General features: G+C 36.5%; 1 protein-coding gene across 3 annotated transcripts; it reads right to left on the reverse strand.

Moving 5' to 3' along the window:
* Window positions 1-1,725: 1,725 nt before the first annotated feature.
* On the reverse strand, window positions 1,726-21,462 carry LOC114361734 (putative fatty acyl-CoA reductase CG5065). Of its 3 annotated transcripts, none has more exons than XM_028316880.1 (14): window positions 21,452-21,462; window positions 13,026-13,126; window positions 12,307-12,437; window positions 11,844-11,931; window positions 11,367-11,439; window positions 10,206-10,296; window positions 8,375-8,520; window positions 7,674-7,783; window positions 6,714-6,797; window positions 5,760-5,868; window positions 5,002-5,179; window positions 4,590-4,660; window positions 3,853-4,110; window positions 1,726-2,237 (listed from the first exon to the last, which is right to left on the reverse strand). In XM_028316880.1, exons 2-14 carry the CDS (start codon window positions 13,114-13,116, stop codon window positions 2,117-2,119), a joined length of 1,551 nt encoding a protein of 516 aa, XP_028172681.1. In that variant the 5' UTR covers window positions 13,117-13,126; window positions 21,452-21,462; the 3' UTR covers window positions 1,726-2,116. The 3 variants fall into 3 exon arrangements, with proteins under 3 accessions (XP_028172681.1, XP_028172680.1, XP_028172679.1); XM_028316879.1 differs by lacking the exon at window positions 21,452-21,462 and adding an exon at window positions 19,655-19,804; XM_028316878.1 differs by lacking the exon at window positions 21,452-21,462 and having other exon boundaries at window positions 13,026-13,228.
* Between the last annotated feature and the right edge of the window lie 989 nt (window positions 21,463-22,451).

Below are 22,451 nucleotides of genomic sequence, written 5' to 3' on the forward strand. Positions count from 1 at the left end.
ATGCTAATTAACTCTTTCAACGATTTTTGGTTTGATCAAAGTATCTCTTATAGTTTTTGAGATAGGTTGATTAAATTGACATAATAAGTTTATTATATTTGCTGCTACGGAACCCTTTGTGCGCGAGCCCGACTCGCACTTGGCCGGTTTTTTTATTTTGTTAATTCTTGCCATGACATTATTTTATTCTGTATTTTATAATTGGTTTCTGTTTTTAATTTTAAGGCTTCAAAAATTTGAGGTTTTTCTAATTATCTGGTTATTTTTGTATATTTGTTTTTTTGCTTAGAGTTTAATAAAGATGACTGAATAGTTTTTTTGCTCAAGTAATAATTTAGGATAAGTGTGTAAATATTTTTTTATTGGCGTACCTACATTATTTAAGAAAATTTGCTGTTAAAATGAGATTGAAAATATTTATAATTCAAAATTTACAAAAATGATGACATTCTGTATTTTTTACTAATGAAATTATTATAATTATTTATTTATAAAATCTGTCTGTGATTATAACATTCCAAATAATTACATAATTTGACATTTTTAATTAATAATATTTTCGTATTAATTAACATAAATTCTCCAATTTTGTTTCAGCCAGTGAATTTCATTTTTGTTTTTTACTCATTTACGTTCCTGTTTTTTTGCATTTACTTTCAATAACTTCTCATTCATATGTATTTACTTTATCATGCTATCGATTTTACCTGTTTTTTTTAGCCCAAATCTTTTACATAATTGAAATAATTGATGTTGACCATCAATTTTATAAAGTAAGTTATAACTACTTTAACAAACTAACTTTTGAATCTCGTGTATTTTTTTAAATGTTAAATAACAGGTACATCAATTTTTACATTTTATAAAATTTAATCATCACAATTATATTTCACAAAATCTACATTTTTTATTTATAAATAAATTGGAACTATTTTATTTTTGAGATTATTTTAAATTTTAAAATCAAAACGAGTCTTGCCTCATTAGCACTTTTAGCACGTACCTAATATGTCCTAGATTGTTTAAGATAGTTAATATTTATAGTTAAATAAGTATAGTTCGTACTTTTATAATGTGATACGATAATTATATTTATTGAGGTCTGTCTAACACTGTAAATATTAAAGCCTTGTATACATGATGTATTGGTTATATTGAGTGAATTGTGAAGTGTGGTTTGTCAAATCTTTAAGTATAGAAAATAGCAAAAAGTACGGTTTATTATTAGTAGAAGTAACATTTTCTGGTATAATAATACAGGTTTATTTTGTAACAGTTACTGGCCTTATGGGTATTTTTTAGCTTTTGATTTGGCCAACTACACTCACGTAAATGAATCTCAAAGTGTATTTGATAAATTAAATATCGTAATGTCAATTTTAATTTAAATTTACTACTTATTATTTTCTACTTATGCTCAAAATTTTTTTTTTAACTACATAACAAAAATTTTCACACTGTATAAAATTGACATTACGATATTTAATTTAAAGGGTATCCTTCNCGATGTGATAATTTGGAAAACGATTTTTGGCCAAACATTAGTAATCCAATTTAAAGTTATGAACTTTATGTTTTCAATAAGTGTTAGTGGTAGTTAAGTATTATCTCAGTAAGTTGGTACTTGGTGAACTACTCGTAACAATGTTTATTGAAAATAAAAAACATGATTTTACTTTCTGCTTTTTATTTCTTATCTCGTTTATAAAACTTGACCTTCACTGGTTGGGTTATTGGCGGTCAGGCTGTAGATCCTGACTACACAAGAGTTGTAGCGGTGTGAAAGATAGATGGGAATAATTTTGTCAATAATGTTTTTTTTATTAAGTTCGCAAAATTGTACACCCTACAAGATAAGAAAACAAAAAGAAATATACAAAAGATACGGCATAATTTATAAAGCGATCTAGGCAACCGAACTGTTTGTTATTTTCCTTAACTTGAAAGAACGGGAATGGAACCCACGACCTGGCGCGGTGATTGCTCTGACCACTGAGCTACGTAAGTATTTTTAAACGTACACAAAATCGAGTAAAATTTTAATAATAAAACAAATATTGTACAAAATTTAATGAATAATATAAATCACACACTATAACACAATCACATACACACTTCACATAGTAAATATTTCGTACAGGAAGTCAGTAAGGCCCTTAATGTAGTGCGTGTTCACCACCCACCAGAATAGGTAGCCGTAGAAAATACACTGCACTGTCTTATCTAGGATTACCATTCTGAAACAAAATCGTAAATAAATAGGTAATAATAATAATAGAAATTCAAGGGTAAGTATCATCGATCACTATATTTTAATTATTGATGGTAAGTATATCCATAAAGGTAGCAAGAAGGCGCTGGATGCAGGCCGCTAGGTACCTACCGGTCATTATCTATGGAAATCATTGGGGCAGACCTATGTTCAGCAGTGGAGGTCCTAGAGCTGATATGATGAGGTAACTATATTGACAGGCTTGGTTGAACTCACATTTAACTTGTACATACATTAAAAGTTTATCTTTTCATCATCATCATCATTATCATCATCATCGTTTTACTCTAGGACTAAACAAAAGCTTTCGATTGTGTTGGCCAGACAACTTTATCTTTAAAAGGCACCAGTAAGTAGTTTCAATTATTATTATGGAATATTCATAACAATTACGATTTCCTATTAAAACCTAAATCGTAAAGGATAATGGGCACTTTTCTATGGAATCTGGGCGTAAAACCAACAGAAATGTAACTACTGTTATTTGTTTTTAAACTACCAAAAACTCCCGGGTTTGCTTGGAAATTGACATAATGTGTAATAGTAGATAATAGGTGCTTTATTGCGCAAACAAAAACATATTATTAATTAATATACTTATCTACTTATATTTTAAATATATTAAGTTATTTATCCATTATTATGTCCAACAGTTCAGGAGTGGGGCCAACAAATGGTATATTTTTAAACCATGTTCTTCATTATAAGCGTAGGACCATACCTAGGTACCATTTAGAGAAATGACACGAACACAGTCATGTTTCAATGGGATTTCTACCAGTTAAGTTGTAGTGTTGTCGCATAATCGATCACGGATCGATTACTAATCGATATTGCCAAATAACGATTTATCGATTAACAATTCGATTAATCGATTTTATTGATTACCATCATTACTATCATTTGATTGTTAATTGAATTCCTTATTTTCAGCAATATAATCGATTATTGCAATCGAGTAATCGATTATGATTTATTCGGTATACATAGGTACATACTTACTAAATCGATAGAATCATATGATACAATACTCTCAATATGATCGATAAAAATCAATTGACCTAATACTATTTTCAACCGACTTCAAAAAAGGAGGAGGTTCTCAATTCGACCCGTATGTTTTTTTCAATCATGGTATACCTACATAAATATTAATAATTCGTCCTAATAAATAAGTAGGTAATTAGTAATTATTTTTCTACGTTTTAGTGTAGGTGTTTTGGAGTCGGTTTTATTTTTTTTTATAAAATTTTACTTATTATTACCCTAATGTGATGTGAAATACTATGGAAACTTTGCATATTCAACGACCTCTATCTCCGTATCCCCGCGTATTTCAGGATTGTTGTCATACTATGAAATGAAGTACTAGTATTAAGCTTTAATTTAGTATACTTTTTGTTTCTGTTGGTTCAACGCCCAATATGCCCATCATCCTTTAATTAAACTCAACCTGCTTGGACCTCCATTAGATATAAGTGTTCCGCATGGATGTATATTGGGACCTCTAAGATATAATGTACGTACAGAGATACATTAGCAAGGTGGTAATAAAGTTAATGGATTACTGACTTCCTTACCTTTTATGATGAGCCTTGGCCTTAGGCAGATCCTCATCTTTCTCTTTCAAAAGATACTTTCTCCCTCCAATGCAAGATTTCCTAAAATACTCCTCCTTGTCAACGTTTTCTATGTCGTAGTAGAAATGTTTTTTGTCCTGCTCTTTTATACGAGATCTGAGCTGGATGAAGTTGGTATTGTCGAAGGTCCATTCCTTGGTGATGTAGTAGCGGAGAGCCAGGTTTGCTATGTAGATACGCCGTTGGACTTTTAGTAACCTGTAATACAAATTAATGTAGGTAGGTATACTTGACTAGAAATGCGAAAATTACTGTAAGTACTGTGAGTTTCTTCCGCCACTTCTCAGCACTGTCAGCATGTTGTCCCGAAGTGGTGGTAGGGCAAGCTATATTTGGGCCATGTAAGTGCCTTCACAACAGTGAAGATTTTGAGTAGGGCTGCGTTATTGATTGACTAAAGTAATAAAGGGAGTATTCATTAAAATATCTTAGATATTAAAAGGATTTGAAAATTATAAATAATTAGAAAAAATCGAACTGCCTAAGGCATGCATGCGATTTGAGATGCGACTCTTAACGCTAAAAATTAAATACTTTTAAAATGATATCCATAATACTTAAATCTTAGTAGACCAACAAAACATTACCTACTGTACAATAACATTTGCAAATTTCCAATTCGTTACAGTGACCTGTAACGAATTTTAGAATTTTGATTATAATAAGTTTTTACTTACAAAGGTTTCTTTCCGAGCAGCAGTAGTATTGCGTCAACAAAAATCGCCGGTAAACAGTGAAGTACCAGCACCTGAAAATAAACATTACTAATTTACTGTTAAATCATGTACAACGTCAATATCATCATCATCTCAGCCATAGGACATCCATGCTGAACATAGGCCTCCCCCAATGCTCTCCATGTTGCTTGGTTGGTAGCGGCCTGATTCCAGCGCCAATGATTTTTGAAACCGCGCAGTGGATAATAATAATGAACTATGAAAAAAATGTTTTCTTTACGCAAATCGATTATGTTACTGATTCTGATCGCTCCTAAAAATTTGGACACTGATTGCAAATTCACTCTGTGTAGACATGGTTCTGTGGAAACTCATGAAGACAAAATTTGCCTTGATATTTAATATCAATCACCTTGATATAATGGATAGTCCGTGACGTAGTAATGGAACCCCCAATATTCCAGAGCGTGTCGTTAAGAGGAAGGGAGGCTGCCAGTCGCTTGCCGATGTCGACCAACTCCTGCATGGTGATGTTGTTCAGCTTGCCAGCGCAGCAGTTGTAGATCTGAACGTCGTCTGTTGGCTCTAGCCTGAAAGATTTGTGGAATTTCTTTTGATTTATGGTGGGTTGTCCAAATTCTCGTAGTTTCTGAACCAAATTGACTAGTTTTTTCAAATATTATATTAGATACTTTTGAAATTAACATGCTCTCCTTAACTTGTTTATATCTGTATCATCATCATCATTTTAGCCACAGGAACATAGGCCTCCCCGAATAATTTTTAGATTGGCTGGTTAGAAGTGGTCTACATACAGAGACTTCCAAGGAACAGCTTTTTAAATTCATCGCTAGCTTTTGCCCGCAGTTTCAAAAACCGGGGTAAAAACCATCTTTTGTTTTTGCTTGGCTCTCAAATTAATATCGAAATCGATTCAGTGGTTAATGCCTTAAAAGGTAACAGACAAACACATAGTATTACTTTCGAATTTATAATAACTTATTAGTAAGGATAGAAACAATGGAGTTTCAGATTGTCAACCACCTATGTTTATGTGACGCTATGCTCAATTCACATCGCAGTCGCGTTACAGTTGCGTCGCAGTTGCGTTACAGTCGCGTCGTAGTCGTGTCACAGTCGCATCGCTGCCATCGTCACGTGACTACTTACTTCTTAGTCCCCCGTATCCAGGCGGCAGTGACTATGCTCTTGATGGACACGTCCACCGGCATGTAGTCAGATATCAGGTTGGGGTCGCTATAGATACTCCGCATTATGCCTGAAAATAATCGATGTTATGGAATTTTAAAAATTGAATTTTAAAGTGGAACTGGATTGGCCACACTCTCCGAAGGGACCCCGATCACATCCCTAAGCAGACTCTGGATTGGAATCCTCAAGGAAAACGCAAACGTGGTCGACCCAGGCAAACATGGCGGCGCACTGTAGCGGACGAGGCGAAGAAGATCGGCAAGACCTGGAGCGAGATCAAGCGAGAACATAGAGCTGTTGTGGACGCCCTCTGCCCCATCTAGGGGACATAGGACCATAAGTCATAGAATTTTAAAGATGCTTTAGTTAGATGATGAGAGATCCTGTAAGTCCTGAAACAAAAGGCCCCCAGGGCCGGAAAAAGAATCTAGGGGCCTAAGAGTCAGGTCCATCAGTTCCTGATAAAGTTATAGATAATTATCTGACATTCAGTCATGGCGCTAAATTTCAAATAAAAGTTATTGATTACCAGAGACAACCAGATATACCCATCAGAAACGTGTTAAACTAAAACTTTAATTTATCTGACAGATAAGTTCATTAGACTTGATCAGTAAGTTAAAACAGAAGGCCGGTACGATAAATATTGATAAAATAACGCCCCTATTCACAAACGATGCTAGCAGATCGAACGCACAGCGTTGTGAACGCATAGAGTTCTGTGATTGGTTCGTGTGTCATCCTGTGCGTCCACGAGCACGGTGAGACCTCATAGTAATGTTTTCAATACGGGCGTGAGTCTGTTTTAGTTTGATCTCCGAAGAGCCTTTCAAAGAACAAACAAGAGACACCTGTGGTAACAAACACATTACACTATTTTTCGTCATGCAGTTGAGTAAAAGGGCAGCTTACCTTTGCCGCAAGCGACTAGCATTCCGACTGGCCCGTTGAAGTTCTCGATCCAGCCAGGAACCGGCTCCTCCACACTAGATATCACTGAAAAACGAAATCATGTATTGTATAGTTCTAGCGCAAAACTTGGTCAGTGCCTGAGGTATGCGGGCGGCACGGAAGAGTGTTTTTTGTTACGTCAAACGTCAGCGAGATTTCAGAAATGTATGCATTGTCACGTCATAATTATGTCAATGCCACCCGTGACGCTTGCATACCTCAAGCACCGACTATAAATGAAAATAATCGAAAATAATTAAGGTTTTTACGTTGAAACGGCGCTAAGCGCTATAATGTCACGTTTAGGGTACCGCTTATACCTAGTTAGGGCTTTCATTATTTAAACTTTTAAGTTCTAGGTTAGATATGGGACTATTCCCACCTCTCGTTCCCACCACTGCAACTCCTGTGTAGCCAGAATCTACAGCTTGACCACCATAAAAAAAACTTAATCAATGAAGGTCAGGTTTCTCCCGGGGGAAAGTTAAACTGTCTGTTCTAGGTAAGATAGCCAGTTCCTCTGTGGCTGGGGATTTCTGGTGAAGCCCATCAGGTGAGATGTAGGCCAAGAACTTGACCTTCACTGGTTGGGTTATTGGCGGTCAAGCTGTAGATCCTGGCTACACAGGAGTTGCAGCGGTAGGAACGAAAGGTGGGAATAGTCCCGTGTAGACCAAGAACTTAAGATTAAGACCTCATGTAAAACACTTACGCCCGTATTCACAAACGATGCTTGCTTAAGTGAAGCAGCAAATCGAACGCATAGCGTTGAATAGAGCTCTGTGATTGGTTCGTGTGTCACCTTGTGCGTCCACGCGCACTGTGAAACCTCATAGTAATGTTTGTGAATACGGGTGTTATTGTGCAATAAAGAGTTTGAATTTGAAATTGAACTGCCTTGTTGTGGTTATTATACTTTACCAATGGACGGTCTAATGATGACTGCTGGTAACTGGCCTTTCTGTTCATACACCACATGCTCTGCCAACTGCTTCGTAAAGGTATACGTGTTGGGGATGTCTCCAAGATACCTGAAGAAGATAATAATGGATATTATTGAAAATATAGTCAGATAGAATAAGAAGACAAAATCTACGGTAGCTATTAGGTACTATTGTCATAAATTATTGCATCGAAAACCAGCATTATAGTACTCTCACTCTACCCGTAAATGTAGTAAAAGGTAAGTAAGGAATAGATAAAATAGATATTATGCAAACATCAGATTTCAATAAGTCTAGGGTAAATCTGCCATTTACATAATGGTAAATTCTAATTCACCAGATGCAAATCAAGGATTTTCCCTACAAACTAGCAGGTCGTTTTTGCAGTGAAGGCTAAATGACCCGTTGGTGAAATTAATACAGTTTACGATGTTCAATGTAGATCAGGGAGTATTGCAGGGCACTATTCTAGGTCCACTATTTCAAGTCGTCAAACTTGGCCTTCACTGGTTGGGTTATTGGCGGTCAAGCTGTAGATCCTGACTACACAGAGGTTGCAGCGGTGGAAACAAGAGATTCTAATCGTCGCGTGTTGATAAAAATGAATTTCCGAAGCTAAATGAGTAAGAGAGTCTTGCAGGGTACTATTCCAGGTCCACTATTTGAACTTGTACTTACTTAGGCGTCAAAACTCGCAGAGAATGCTCATCTATGACGTCACACACCTCGAGCGTGTCTTTCCAGTCCGCGTGTGGGGGGTACATCACCTCCTCGATGACGTCACGGTTGGTGTTCGAGTATACTGTTGAAACGTGGACTAAGGCCTGCAAGATTACAATATTAGCAATGATCGTAGCTTTGGTAGTAAAGTGCTTAACTGGTGGGTATAACTTGATAGCATAAAATATCACGTAGGGATAAAATGTATTTTTTTTTATGTGATAGGAGGCAAACGAGCAGACGGATCACCTCTATGTATGTATAAGGAAATATAGGTCCCACTACGTTGCAGTGGTCCGCAGACCATGACTCTTGCAACTGAGTTGAGAGAGTTGAGAGAGAAAATACCTTTTTACCTTTTAAAAGTGTTAATGTGTTGCCTAATCCCGTTGGGTGTGTAATGTATGATATAACTACATATCATATAATACTTAGAGAATATAACATCAAATTATATAAAATCATTTAATATAATAATTATTTACTATAATAAACGAATAATATAATTTTAAAACGAATAATTTTAAGACAAATAACTAACAACTGATATAAAATGGTTTGATATAATGACTATTTTCTATAAAACTTACAATGCATACTATTTAAAACAAATAACATTCAAATCATATAAAAATAAAATGTCTAACAATCAAATGAGATAAAATTCTTTTCCTATAAAACTTAAATCATATAAAAATAATAATTATTTTATATGAAGTTCAATTCTTATAATAAGCATTGCATGCAGCAAGCAAGCTAGCAAACGAGCATGCAGGCAAGAAGCAGGCAAGCAAGCTAGCAAGCAAGCTAGCAAGCAGGCAAGCAAGCAAGCAAGCAAGCAAGCAAGCAGGCAAGCAAACAGGCAAGCAAGCAAGCAAGCAAGCAGGCCAGCAAGTAAGCAAGCAGACAAGCATGCAAGCAAGCAGGCATGCAGCATGCAAGCAGGCAAGCAAGCAAGCAAGCAGGCATGCAAATTTGACTAAAAACTTGAGACTTCTGTCACGGCTCCGGCACTGCGGGGCTCTGGCGGTCCCTCGCGTGCTAATCGTCGCAGATGGCTTTCGCTCGACACCGCGTCTTCGGCTTGCTGGCCGGCTTCGCCGGCCAGCCTCAGCCGCGGCGCCTCGCTTCCAGCCACCTGCTCCTCAGCCCGCGGGCCGCCTCGCCCCTCCGTGCCTACGCGCTTTTAAATTACACTCTAGGGGTAGGGCAGACAAGACTACGTGGAGTCGGTTTTACGGCGATTCGTTTTTGTCACTAACGTCATTTATAAGTCAAGTTAAAGAAGAACATACTAAAAGTTATAGCTATCAGAAATTATATCAATTAAAGAGTATACCAAATAGTCGTTATAACAAATAATATTTATTTTATGTAATGATTATATGAAATATTATTTATATTAAACAAAATTACATCAAATGAGTCTTAGATTAAGTAAGGTTTATATTAAATGTCTTTATGCGTTTTGATTGGTATCTGAAATGACATTATTAGAAATGATTCATTATATGAAGTAAACATTATATGTTAAAAAATTATATCAAGTGTTATTATAACATACGTTTATTATACAATTTGAACGTTATTGAAATGAATTTATATCATATAAACTTATATAAACTGTCACGCACCCAATCCCGTTTTAGTGAGAATTAAATATGTAAAATCTTGGCAAAGATCTCTCTCTCTCCCTCTCTCTCTCTCTCTCTCTCTCTCTCTCTCTCTCTCTCTCTCTCTCTCTCTCTCTCTCTCTATCCATCTCTCCCTCTCTCTCGTATATACTCACCGATAGATTCCTGACTTCTTTGGCTAAGGTCACCACTTCCTTAGTGCCTCCAAGGTTCAACTTAGTGGCAAAAGGGAGGGGATCGTCAAATCTGTCAAAAATAAAAGTCATAATAATCAAAATGATTGGCTCAGGCCCGTGAGTATCATTAGAACACCAATGGCAACTAAAGACATCGAGATACACACAGTATAAACATATAATAATCGTAATAATCATTTATTTGCAATAAAACATGGAATATTATGTTAGGTACAGACAGTGAGAAGGATACCATGTTTAGCTAAAATTAGTTAGCATGCAAATATGTAATTAGGAACACTACAATAATTTACTTTCTAACCTAACATAATTATTAGTGCAGCGAAGGTCATCCCTGACGGCCGATGGGGCAGTAAGGTTCTAGAATGGAGGCCACGTACCGGAAAACGCAGCGTGGGACGTCTACCCACAAGGTGGACCGACGACCTGATAAAGGTAGCGGGAAGGCGCTAGATGCAGGCCGCTACCAACCGTGCGATGTGGAAGTCATTGGGGGAGGCCTATGTTCAGCAGTGGACGTCCTATGGCTGAAATGACGATGACGATGACGAAGGTCATCCACACACGAAGTGTACCGACGACCTCTTAATGGTAGCAGGAAGGCGCTGGATGCAGGCCGCTACCAAACGATCATTACGGAAATCATTGGGGAGGCCTATGTTCAGCAGTGGACGTCCTATGGATGATCTTCATCAACAGCCCTTTACAGTCCACTGCTGGACTTACTTGCTGACGGGTTTGTAATGATGAACATTTAATAATTACTATAAATATGTTTTATTATTATTGATTTATTGTTGTTAGTTTTCTAATCAAAAGGCTTTTTTTATCAACGTTTAAAAATCTAAAGATTACTGACATCCGTTCAGGATATGGATTTTAAATTAATTTACATAAATCATCTAAGAAAATAAAATAACATTTTTATACATTAATTTTAAAAAAATATCCTTTTGCTTTTGATTGATTGCATCTATGGTCTAAAAGACGTCTATATTTTTCTTACAATTGCGCACCTCTCCGCGCTTTCCCCGTCCGTACCAGAGCGTTACCTTGACCGGGTTTGTAAGTTATAAATCAAATAAATAATTAAAATTCTAATAAATTTTAGTTAAATACCTGACGCTAGCCGCTACGTGGAAGATAATATTCACTCTATTGACTAGAAGAGCCCTGTCTTCTTCTGACAATCCTGCAATGAAAAGAACATTAAAAACTTAACCTCAAAAGTTTACTCGAAAGTCTTTCACCATAGATCACAGAAACTAAGAGATGTGATAAGGGGGCGGGGCCAGTGTCGCAGCAATATGCCCAAAAACAGAACGCATCGCTCGCGACTATGAACTCAGCGCATTAGTTGGCATCTGTCTAACCCTTACAGAAAGTAATATTCGATGTCGCTTCATGGACGTTCTGGTCCTGTGTAGCCAGGATCTACAGCTTGACCAATAAAACCGAAGGTCAAGTTTGTCCCGGGGGAATGTTAAACTGTCATTGGACCCGCAACGAAATTAATCAGGAAAACAAAGGGAGGATCGGAGGAGTTAGAACTTAAGAATCGACTTGGAGATTATGAACTTAAAACTGGTATCTTACCTAATCCAGGGTCCATGACATCTCCAGCGACAACAAACACTTTCGATGAGAAGATATCTGGCTTTTCCTCCCTTAGTCGATCGAAACACTGAAACATAAAACATTTTATAGATAAACTATAGCTGTCACGGTGAACTTCGTAACGACTATAAGTCCAGTCAAGAGGGAAATGCTTGGAACACAATTTTTGACTTGGTGCCTTCAATGGACTAGTTAGGAGGTGAACATGTCAAAATTAAAGAAATAATGTAGGATTCTAATGGTGAAAGAATTTTTAAATCGGTTTATTTTCAAAAAACAGTAGCGCCAATGTAAAGTCCTGTCATTCGCACGTGGCACCAACTCGTGGCCTCATTATGGAGTACCTATAGTACGTTCGTTCGTTTCAGCCATATGACGTCCACTGCTGGACAAAAGCCTCCCCCAAGGCCATCCATACGTATAGTTATAAATGCACATATACCACTGTTGAATAAAGCTCCGCCAGTCTATCTTCAGCCTTCACTCCCTTCTTGGTACGCAACAGAAGGTAGATTCTGTCCAAATCTGAGCAGGAGTAGAGCAGTTTCTCAATTAATGCTTTTCCCATGAATCCTGAAACAAAACTTTAGTTAGTCACGTTTGTTGTATTTTTTCTCCTATCAAGTTCATAGACCAAGGACATGTCCTCTCCCCCTCAATCTGCAGTATTAAAAATAATTTTGTACCACTGACTAAGTCAGGACAGCGATATCTAGTTTCCTGCATTGCACAGGCTACCACCTCCGTCAGACGGAATTGGCCTCGTAGTCCCGGCTAATCCTGTCGGCCCCCCATTAAGTGGGGGCGTGTTGGGTCCCGCCGTGTAGGGCGAAGCGGCCGCTGAAGGCGCCTTGGTGGTTTCTAGTACCCAAGGCGCCGACCACTATGCGGCAGAGGGAACATTCCAGGTTTTAGAGGGTTCGAGCCTCATATAACCTACCGTCTCCCGGCGGTAGGTATGGATAGGCCAGGCCATCCATACCGTATCGCCTTTGAGGCAGCAGCATTTACGTTACGATGCGGATAAGATTAAGTGTGCGTTGCAGTATGGAGTTTCATACAAAGAATTCTGACCGCCTCGAGATGATCCGTTTTCGGGTTGATAAGAGTGTTTCGTCCTTAAACTAGACTAGACACTAAAAATGAGGCGTTTCCACTTACCAGAACCTCCAGTAATGAAGATAGTCTTCCCTTTGTAGTACTCAGGAATTTCTGGCACATCTTCGAAGTTCCGCTCTTCTAGGAACCCCATTTTGATGGAACTGTAAATAATGAAAGGATTAAACATAATCAACGATTACAAAACCTTGAATATCCTCTCTGAAGAGGACAATATAAAGAAATAAAATTCACACCAATATGTAAAAGAAACCTGTACGATCATTAAGTCCTCCAACGAATCCTTACTAATTGAGAGGTTTCAAAGATTCAAAGATTCAAAGATTATTTATTCACCGAGATAATGTGGTACAATAAAATATGTGGTCTTAAATTAAAAAGAGGTGCAGCTTATCTCACCAGCGTAGCTGGCATGTGAATTTGTGCATAAAAAATCATTATTATAAATTACAATTACAATTATAATTATTATATAGCTATGTCAATAATTCAATTAGTTATTCAATAATATTAATTATAATAATCTTACTTCAATAAATTAAATTAGATGTCAAATTGTTTATTGTAATTTACATGTCAAATAATCCTTAACTGAATAAAAACATTTTTCACATAACAAATTATACAGTTTCTTATTAAACAGATTTCCATTAAGGTCTTTTATTTGGTTGGGTAATTTATTATAAATAGTAACAGCCATAATGTGCGAGTTACGACCGCATAGTCCAGTTTTGACCACTGGGTGTGCCAGTTTATTTTTGTGTCTTCCGCCAAACTTGTACACATCTTCAAATTTAGAAAACAAGTTGGGATGAGTCTTTACAAATTTACACAATTCAAAGATATATAAGCAGGGAAGAGTTAAGAGCTTGTTTTCTTTAAATATTGGTGCACATGGTGTCCATGGTGGCACATTGAAAATAGCTCGAAGACATTTTTTTTGTGTTACAAATAGGCTATTTACTGCAACGCTGTTGCCCCACAACACTAGCCCATACCTGAGGAGGGACACAACATAGCCATGGTAGGCCAGAAGAGCAGTCTTGCAATCGGTTATGTTCGTCAATTTCCATAAAGCATAAACAAATCTATTTATTTTACCATTTAATGTTTCTATATGAGGTATCCATGAGCAAGTGTGATCTAGCACTATACCGAGAAATGTTATTCTATCGGTTTGCAAAATTTCTTCATTTTTGTACTGCACTTTGAATTCTACGCTTTTAGGTTTCCTATTATAAAATTTTACATATTTGGTTTTGGAGACGTTTACCTTTAAATTATTATTAGTTAACCAATTTATACATTCACCTACCGTTCTATTTNCGCGAAGCATGTTGCAAAGGGGGGAAAAAACATTGAAATAAAATAAAATAAAATGCAGCAAAAGCAGTAGAGAGAGACCTTATGTAGGTACAACCTACGCTTATTATGCAAATAAATAAATAAATACATGGTGTCCCAAAAAGTAGTGTCAAGCCGAATCCCAGAGGCAGAACATCACTAGGGCTTTTTTTTACAACATACAGGATTTTAGTTTATATTCGTGTTATGCATGTAAATACTTCTGAATCAGCTAGGCCTAGTATTCATCTAATAATAATAATAAAAAATCAGGCATGTAACTTGACTATTTGCGCCACAGTGACCAAAAAAGTGCCAGCACTTTACCACACACACTAATCACAGAAATTAAAAACAATCATAACTCGAAAAAATATATCAAAAATCGCGGAACTTACAATGGGGGTGAATTGGATAGCCCTAGTGACGCTCTACCTCTGGGCTTCGGCTCGACACTACTTTTTGGGACACCCTGTATATGAATATAAATGACCTAATGAAAGCTAAGTGCAGAACTTAGTTTTAATACAACATTGGTGTCGACCATGGGTCGTGTTGCAATCGACATTGAATACAAACAACTCTATAAGTAATCAGATTTAACGTGCGTAGGTAATACGTAAGAGGCTATTATTAAAACCAATCACAGACTTAAAACTTCCTTTAAAAGTTCCATCTCATTCAGACTAAGTCATATTCTGTAGCGTAGTCATCATCATCAGGTCATTTAGTCTCCACTGCAGGAGAACGACCCTCACTAATTTACCAGAGGCAAATGGAGGATTTGGTCTACACTCCCCACGCTGGCCAGACGGGTTGGGGAGGCCTGATGTACATCAACTTTTATGTCATTGATACGTGACTTTACAGCTAGTATTTTCGTGTAATAGAAACACAGATATTCTCACAAGCTTTTAATATTTTTTCTACAAAGCTAACTAATGCATAAAAAGAACTAAATCAAAAAAATCTGCCGCTTAGATCGCAAATTTCACGAGGAAATTCTCGTTTTTACTCGACTACGCGACGCAAAGGAGTGGTAATGTTTTTTATGTTATTGTCAACACGTGTCTTAAGCCTTTTCACACTCGTTTAAGTTAAATCGATGACTAGTATACAAGTTATTAAAATGCACACGATTGCTATTAAAAGCTAACTGGTTTTCCTTATTTATTACCTACATCTTTATTGCATTTATTTATGCTATCAATTTAGTGTAGTTCTTGCAACTCACGAAGGAGAGTGAGCTTTACTTGTGTGTGTACGTGTACATGCACAACGATAGTGTAATGTCTGTCAAAACTTTTGAGAAACGAACAGTAGCGAGCCAAAACACATGTAAAGCTCACTCGCCTTCGTGAATTGCAACAACTTGCTTTACACAAAAATTTTTGGGTTGCACCATCTTATTTTAACTTTTAGACATCAAAAGCTTATAAACTCCATACAAAAACGCCGGTTAAAGTTATAGTTACGGTCAAAGTTAAGATGATGCAACTCAGCCTAAACCTACAAACACAGCTGGGCTGTATGCCTAAACAAACGTGTTCTTCAGTCACGAATTCTTTATTTAGTACAGTCAACAGTAGGTATCTACCTACATCAGCCTTTACATTTTTGTTACATAATAAAACATATTACATCGAAATAAAATGCTTCGACCAAATTAGAGTAAATATTAATCTCAGAATAAATCGTCAGTTATTCGACATTTTGACATATTACCCATACTGAAACTGTCAATGTGCCAGTTATACCACAGGTTATACCAGGAGTTATTCTTTCATAAAAGTTTGTCGAATCGGGCCTAAGTGTACCTAGACCTAGACATTAAAACCTTGTTTTAGACTGGGTTGCACCATCTTACTTTAACTTTGACAAACGTCAAAAATCTGTCAAACTCCATACAAAAAGCACCGGTTATCGTTATACTCGTAGTAACGGTCAAAGTTAGGGGGTGCAACTCAGCCTTAATAGAAAGAAAGAAAGAGAGAAAAATATTTATTCGATGCAAGTAGGTACACAGCAAGATAATAACTAAAACTAGACAACAGAACGTCTACAAGCACCAAAATGGCATCAGCTCAGTATACGCCGTGACGGCAGAGAGCGCATCACGACCACTGGTATTCTGCGGATGCCAGTTGAGGTAAAGGGCGCAGCTCGCCCCGGAACAATCGGTTAACGTAACAAGTAATTACCCGGAACAATCGGTTAACGTAACAAGTAACGTAACAATAATTATTGCCAATTTGACTCAATAGATTTGTCTCATATTTGGGGAATGCACTATGTATCATGAGTAGTCTTAAAATATTAAAAGGATGCCAACGATTTAATTTCACCCTTTATAGAGCAATTTTGAGTTAACTTAATCTGTAAGTCTAGATATTATAGGTGTACCAGAAACTCATGGCAAATGGGGAAAATAAACATTGTTGAGTGCAATACTGGGGAAATTGGATTAAATGATGTTGATACTGTTTAATTTTTATTTATGACTAATATTAATGAACATGAAGTACGAATGCCTACCTATACATTTTAGGTAGGTACCTATGTGTATGAAGAAGGTTGTTATACATCGGGTTTTTAACATAGGAACATGGTCTTGAAAAATAAGTAAACCGTATATTACTGTAAATAATTTTATTAAGTATCATACTTAAGGTACTTGATACAAATAAGGCCTACGTTCTAATAAGGCCTATACATCAGAAAACACAGATAAACAAATCCAACCGGGATAATACTTTAAGGACACGTACTCATATGCCCTACAACCCGGTAGAGTGCAAGAGCGTCCCGATCCACGATCCCAGCACCAATTGGCACGCGTTCTTCCAAGGTGGTGGGTGATTTCGTGCTCTCTTATAAAAATCTGGCGATTTCATCTTAAATTTTCGGTAAAATAACGATGTTTTAGATTAAGCTTTTCTTAGTAATCGTTTCTAAATATTTCTTACTAGCTAATAATTACCTTAATTTGTACTACTGGCTATAGATGCATTATTTGTAAATTTTTAAAGACAACAAGAGCGAAATATCCAATAAGGCCTAGGCCTTATTTCAGCATGGTAGGCCATATTGGATACTTATGTCAACACCTGATTACGGACAAATTCATTAAACTAATTGAGTCAAAGAGTAACTAAATATTTGTTTAATAAGAATGTTACTAACAGCACAGAAAATAAAAAGAAAACAGAGTAAAAAAAAAAACTAAACCTGTAAAAAAAAGAAACAAAATACAAAACCAATAAAAATAAGAAAAAAAAGCCGTATGTATAATTCTAAAGGATTAAAGCTGATATTATCATGCCTGTCTCAAAGACAATGTAGCAGATATGCTACCATAAAGGACTTCATTTAGAACTAGAAAACGATTCTAAGAACTCCACTTGTATTTCTTGTTCTTCAAATAGATGATCAAGAAGAGGTAATAATATAATATAACTAGATTTTTCAGCATTTCAATTACTCAAACTTGCTTGATGAAATCTTTTTCAATTTTCTTTACATGGTCATAACATTTTCAACATTCCTCTGCACCAATGCATGAAATACACCTGAAAACCCCGATAAAGCAGCTATTAGGTAAGAATAACATAAAAATAAACATAACCCTCCTTCTGACTGTAAAAAAATAAAATGTAGGTAAGTATCAAAACATTTCACTCCAACTTACTGTCAACTCAACGACGCGCTTTAAAATCAAAGATTGACTTTCAATTATGCCTTATTTTACAATACACTTTGAAAACAATATGACTTGCTTGAGTTTTTTCGTCTTTTTCACAAAAATAACAAATAGGCATGAAGAGATTACAAAATTTCTGCAGCGGCTGACAGATCTCTTGATTTACTTTGACAGGTGACAATAAAGCCATAGACAATGGCCATATGAAAAACACACTTTTCCAATATTTTTGTTTGCCATGAGATTCTGGTACACCTATAGCACGTCACTACCTTGTTTAATATACCACGCAATGTTGTATCCCATTCTTATAAGATAGGTACACTATACAAGAATGCATGGTAAATTCAGTGAACTGCTCCTGAATCGAATGTACCTACTACTGCTATTTCTATTTATTTATATTAACCGGCAGACAGTGGTGACTGAGTTTGTTGCGGCGCTTCTTCTCAGCACTTGCCAAATGTTGGTCTCGAAGCGCTGGTAGGGTAAAAAGATTATGCTCCTTAAGAGCAAAATGACGATTTGTAAGAACTATTTATTAGTCTAAACAAATAAAGAAATTTTGACTTTGACTAACTCAAGGGTTTTCTTAAGTTTGAATTATAGTGATCTCTTAATTTATAAGAGAGAACACTCTCAAAAATATATTTCTTCCTGCAAATGGCCACAATCCCAACATTAAAGAGATTTTTTGATTGGCCTGTCCTACCTGATTCATTTGAAGCCAACTTATAATCAATTTAATGAAAAATTGAAATTATACCGCGTGTTAATAAACTACAGCGCCATCTAGTAGCGAAGTAAAGAACTTTGTTTCAAAGGCGGGCGCCAGTTTTTTAGTTCTAGAGCCTTTTTATAGAAATCACTTATTTTCTAAAGTGTTTGGTCGAACAAAGTAATGTGAAAATGGTGGGAAAATGAAACAAAACAGGGATTGCATAACTTTGCAAGTTTAGGCCTAAAGAAATCCGCGTCAGCAGTTTCAATAAAATGCCACAATCTTAACTAAACCTCAGGGAAAAGGGGGATATCATTTGTCTTTTACTATCATCGATGATATTATCATTACTTGAAGTTATACTTATGTACCACTTGATTTGACGGTGACTGTACAATACTCCTTGAATTTGAAATTGCATGTTTCAAAGCAGAATTTTTCCAAAAAACACGTCATGAAAATGTGTCGTTTTAATGGCTCATAAAAATACAGTGTTCAGCACATTGTACACTTTTTGTTGTAATACATATAATACCTATTACGAGAGCATAATATACTTACCACAGTGCAATGCACCGTAGTCTGTAATTACTGGATTTTCCCATTTATAATTCACACTATAGGTCTGGCGCTTAAGTCAGTGTCTGAGGTATGGGAGCGGCACGGGAGGGGTGACATTTACTGAACGGATTTTGATTAAATTTTACACTATTATAGTTTTGTTACACATCAGAATAACATAGACCTGTGACAAACTTAACTTTACGCAGGCAAAACCAAGGGCAAAGGCTAGTGAATTAATAAAATACTTCGCTATTTATCAATCAATCGGTCCCTATATCCTACTTACCTTATAAGAAATTAAAAGTTTTACCTCATGAGTCATACAGCTATTATTTCCCTTACCTTACGATCACAAATGCAAGCAGTCACTATAGTATTCCTTTGCGCACTTAACACTAAAAAACAACTATTTTAATCGAAAAACAAGATGGCCGACAGTGCGCTAACGTCCAACGCTGCCGGTCAAATGTCACTCATTGGTATTCCAGCGAAGAATTCGATGACTTTGTTATAAATTAAGGTGACGTTATTGTTACAAAGAATTACAATTAGATATTGTTTTATTGGAGAACAATGATTGAGGGATTTCAAGTGTCTAGAGCACTAGCTGACAATGAAATAATTAGCTGTGCCCGCGACTTCTTACGCGTGAAAACAGTTTTGAATAATATATCCCATTTTTGCAACATTTTTCTTAACTGCTCCGCCCCTATTGGCTGTAGCCTTCCTCAATAAATGGGCTATCCAACACAAATATATTTTTTCATGTCGGACCAGTAGTTCTTGAGATTAGCGCGTTCAAGCAAACAAACTCTTCAGCTTTATAATATTTGTATCTATAGATAAGCCGTGTGGTGACGGCAGAGTAGAATACATTTGTCACCAACCCCTACTCTTCCCGCGGGTGTCGTAAGAGGCGACTTACGGACTACACATCAAACAGAGAATGGGCAGCAGCGCTCTCTGAAAAACATCAATCTTTTAAACTGCGATCTCCAACCCGCCTGCCAAGCGTGGAGATTATGGCAAAACCCTCCACTATAGTGGAGGAGGCTCATAGTCCAGCAGTGGACTGTAAAGGGCTGTTGATGATGATGATGATGATAGATATGTAGAGATTCTTTCCACTATTTTCTATCCTACACCACTTAAACACAATCGTAAAACAGGTCATTCAGTCTCCACTGCAGGAGCACGACCCTCTAATTTACCAGAGGCAAATGGAGGATTTGTCCTCCACTCCCCACGCTGGCCAGACGGGTTGGGGAGGCCTGATGTTCCTTAGTCACCTTTTACGACCATCCACGGAAAGAGTGTTGCTCCTATTCCAGTCTGACGAAACCACTTTCACTTATTCTGATCAATTTTGATGCGGGGCCAACAGTTTAACTTACCCCCGGGACAAACTTGACCTTCACTGCTTGGGTTATTGGCGGTCAAGCTGTAGATCCTGGCTACACAGGAGTTGCAGCGGTGGGAACTAGAGGTGGGAATAGTCCCGTGCAGTTATATTATTTTCAATGGGCCTTATCAAGCTTAGTAGGTTGATTGTTATGATATAAGATTATATTCAAGTTCTTACTTAGTAAAAAGGTCAACTGACCAGATAAACAAACAACATGTTTTTATGGGTTTTTCCTTTAGACGTACGGAACTCTAAAATTAGACAAACATGTGCCAAAAAAGACTCTAGGTCATCATTAACACATAATAGAGTATGTCATAAGTAGATCATGAATTTTCAGTAGGAAAAAATAGGAATATATTCTGGCATTGCGATGGAAGTAGGTTAAAACGATTAATGGGAGGTAATAAATAAATATTAGTCAACATATTTTGAAAAAAGCTTTTAGTCCAAATGTATAGCCCTCATCAAGAAACTAACAACACTACAAGTAATAAAAGTTTGTATAAAACACAAGCGGTCGCCCGCGACTTCGTACGCGTAGATCCCGTTTGACCCCCTTTTAAGGATTGAATTTTGAAAAATCCCGTCTTACTGACAACCTACGTTCTAAAAGGAACCCCCATGCAAAATTTGAGACTGCTAGCACTTGTAGTTTCTGAGATTATGTGATGAGTGAGTCAGTCAGTGACTTTTCGCTTTTAAAGATATAACAAGATACGAGTAATACTTACTGGTAGAAGAAGTGCTGATGGTTCTTCTATTCTAATTAAAGTGACTATAATGTCACTATGAAGTCTTCTGTGTCACCACTTAGTTTCTTACTTATTTTCCGATCTTCACTTGTTTTCTTTGTTCACTCTTCCGATTTTCACTTATTTTCCTTTTTTCACTCTTCCGATTTTCACTTGTTTTCCTTTGTTCACTCTTCCTATTTTCACTTGTTTTCTTTGTTCACTCTTCCGATTTTCACTTATTTTCTTTGTCCACTCTTCCTATTTTCACTTGTTTTCTTTGTTCACTCTTCCGATTTTCAATTGTTTTTGAAGGTTAACATTATAAAATAATGTTTGAAATGAGATTAAATATCAATACAACAATCTATTGTAACACAGCGCTGAAGAATAGACCGATGTTATCTGTATTCTTAAGAAACATGCATAGGATGTGAAGATTTCTTTTATAATTAATATTATTGTTAAATAAACTTGAACGGACCGTGTTCTTGACTTACAAGAGCGTTTGTTACGATAATCCGGTTGATTGCATGTAGGCTAAGAGACTGAATGTAAATCGGACAATCAATAAAATGACCTTGGACATTATATGCTGCTCTATCGGACAAAGCTTGTGGTATATGGGCACCAGACAGTATTTTTCAAAAGGATAATCCCGTTAATCCCTCGGGATGAGTTAAATATTGTATAACGAGTTCACCACAACAGTCCATCGGCAACGGGATTCGAATCTAATCGAGTCAAGTTCAACACTAGTTTTCGTTTAGCGCCATATCGCATAATTAACATGAATATAGGTCTCATTCTTGTAAAATCAGTAAAGTAAGAAGAAGTGAGTCCGGAAAGCTAAGGGGAATGGTTTAATACATTTATTCAAACTATTTCTACCATGACAAAGTAGTATTAGGGACTGATCTTTATTAAAATACAACCTTTATTTTACAGTTCAACAGGGAAAACTAGTCCATACTTGAAGACCTTGTTTCCACGACGATAT

The sequence above is a fragment of the Ostrinia furnacalis genome, unplaced genomic scaffold (assembly GCF_004193835.3).
Source record: "Ostrinia furnacalis isolate ACB-3 unplaced genomic scaffold, ASM419383v2 OfSCF5965, whole genome shotgun sequence".
Lineage (NCBI taxonomy): Eukaryota > Metazoa > Arthropoda > Insecta > Lepidoptera > Crambidae > Ostrinia > Ostrinia furnacalis.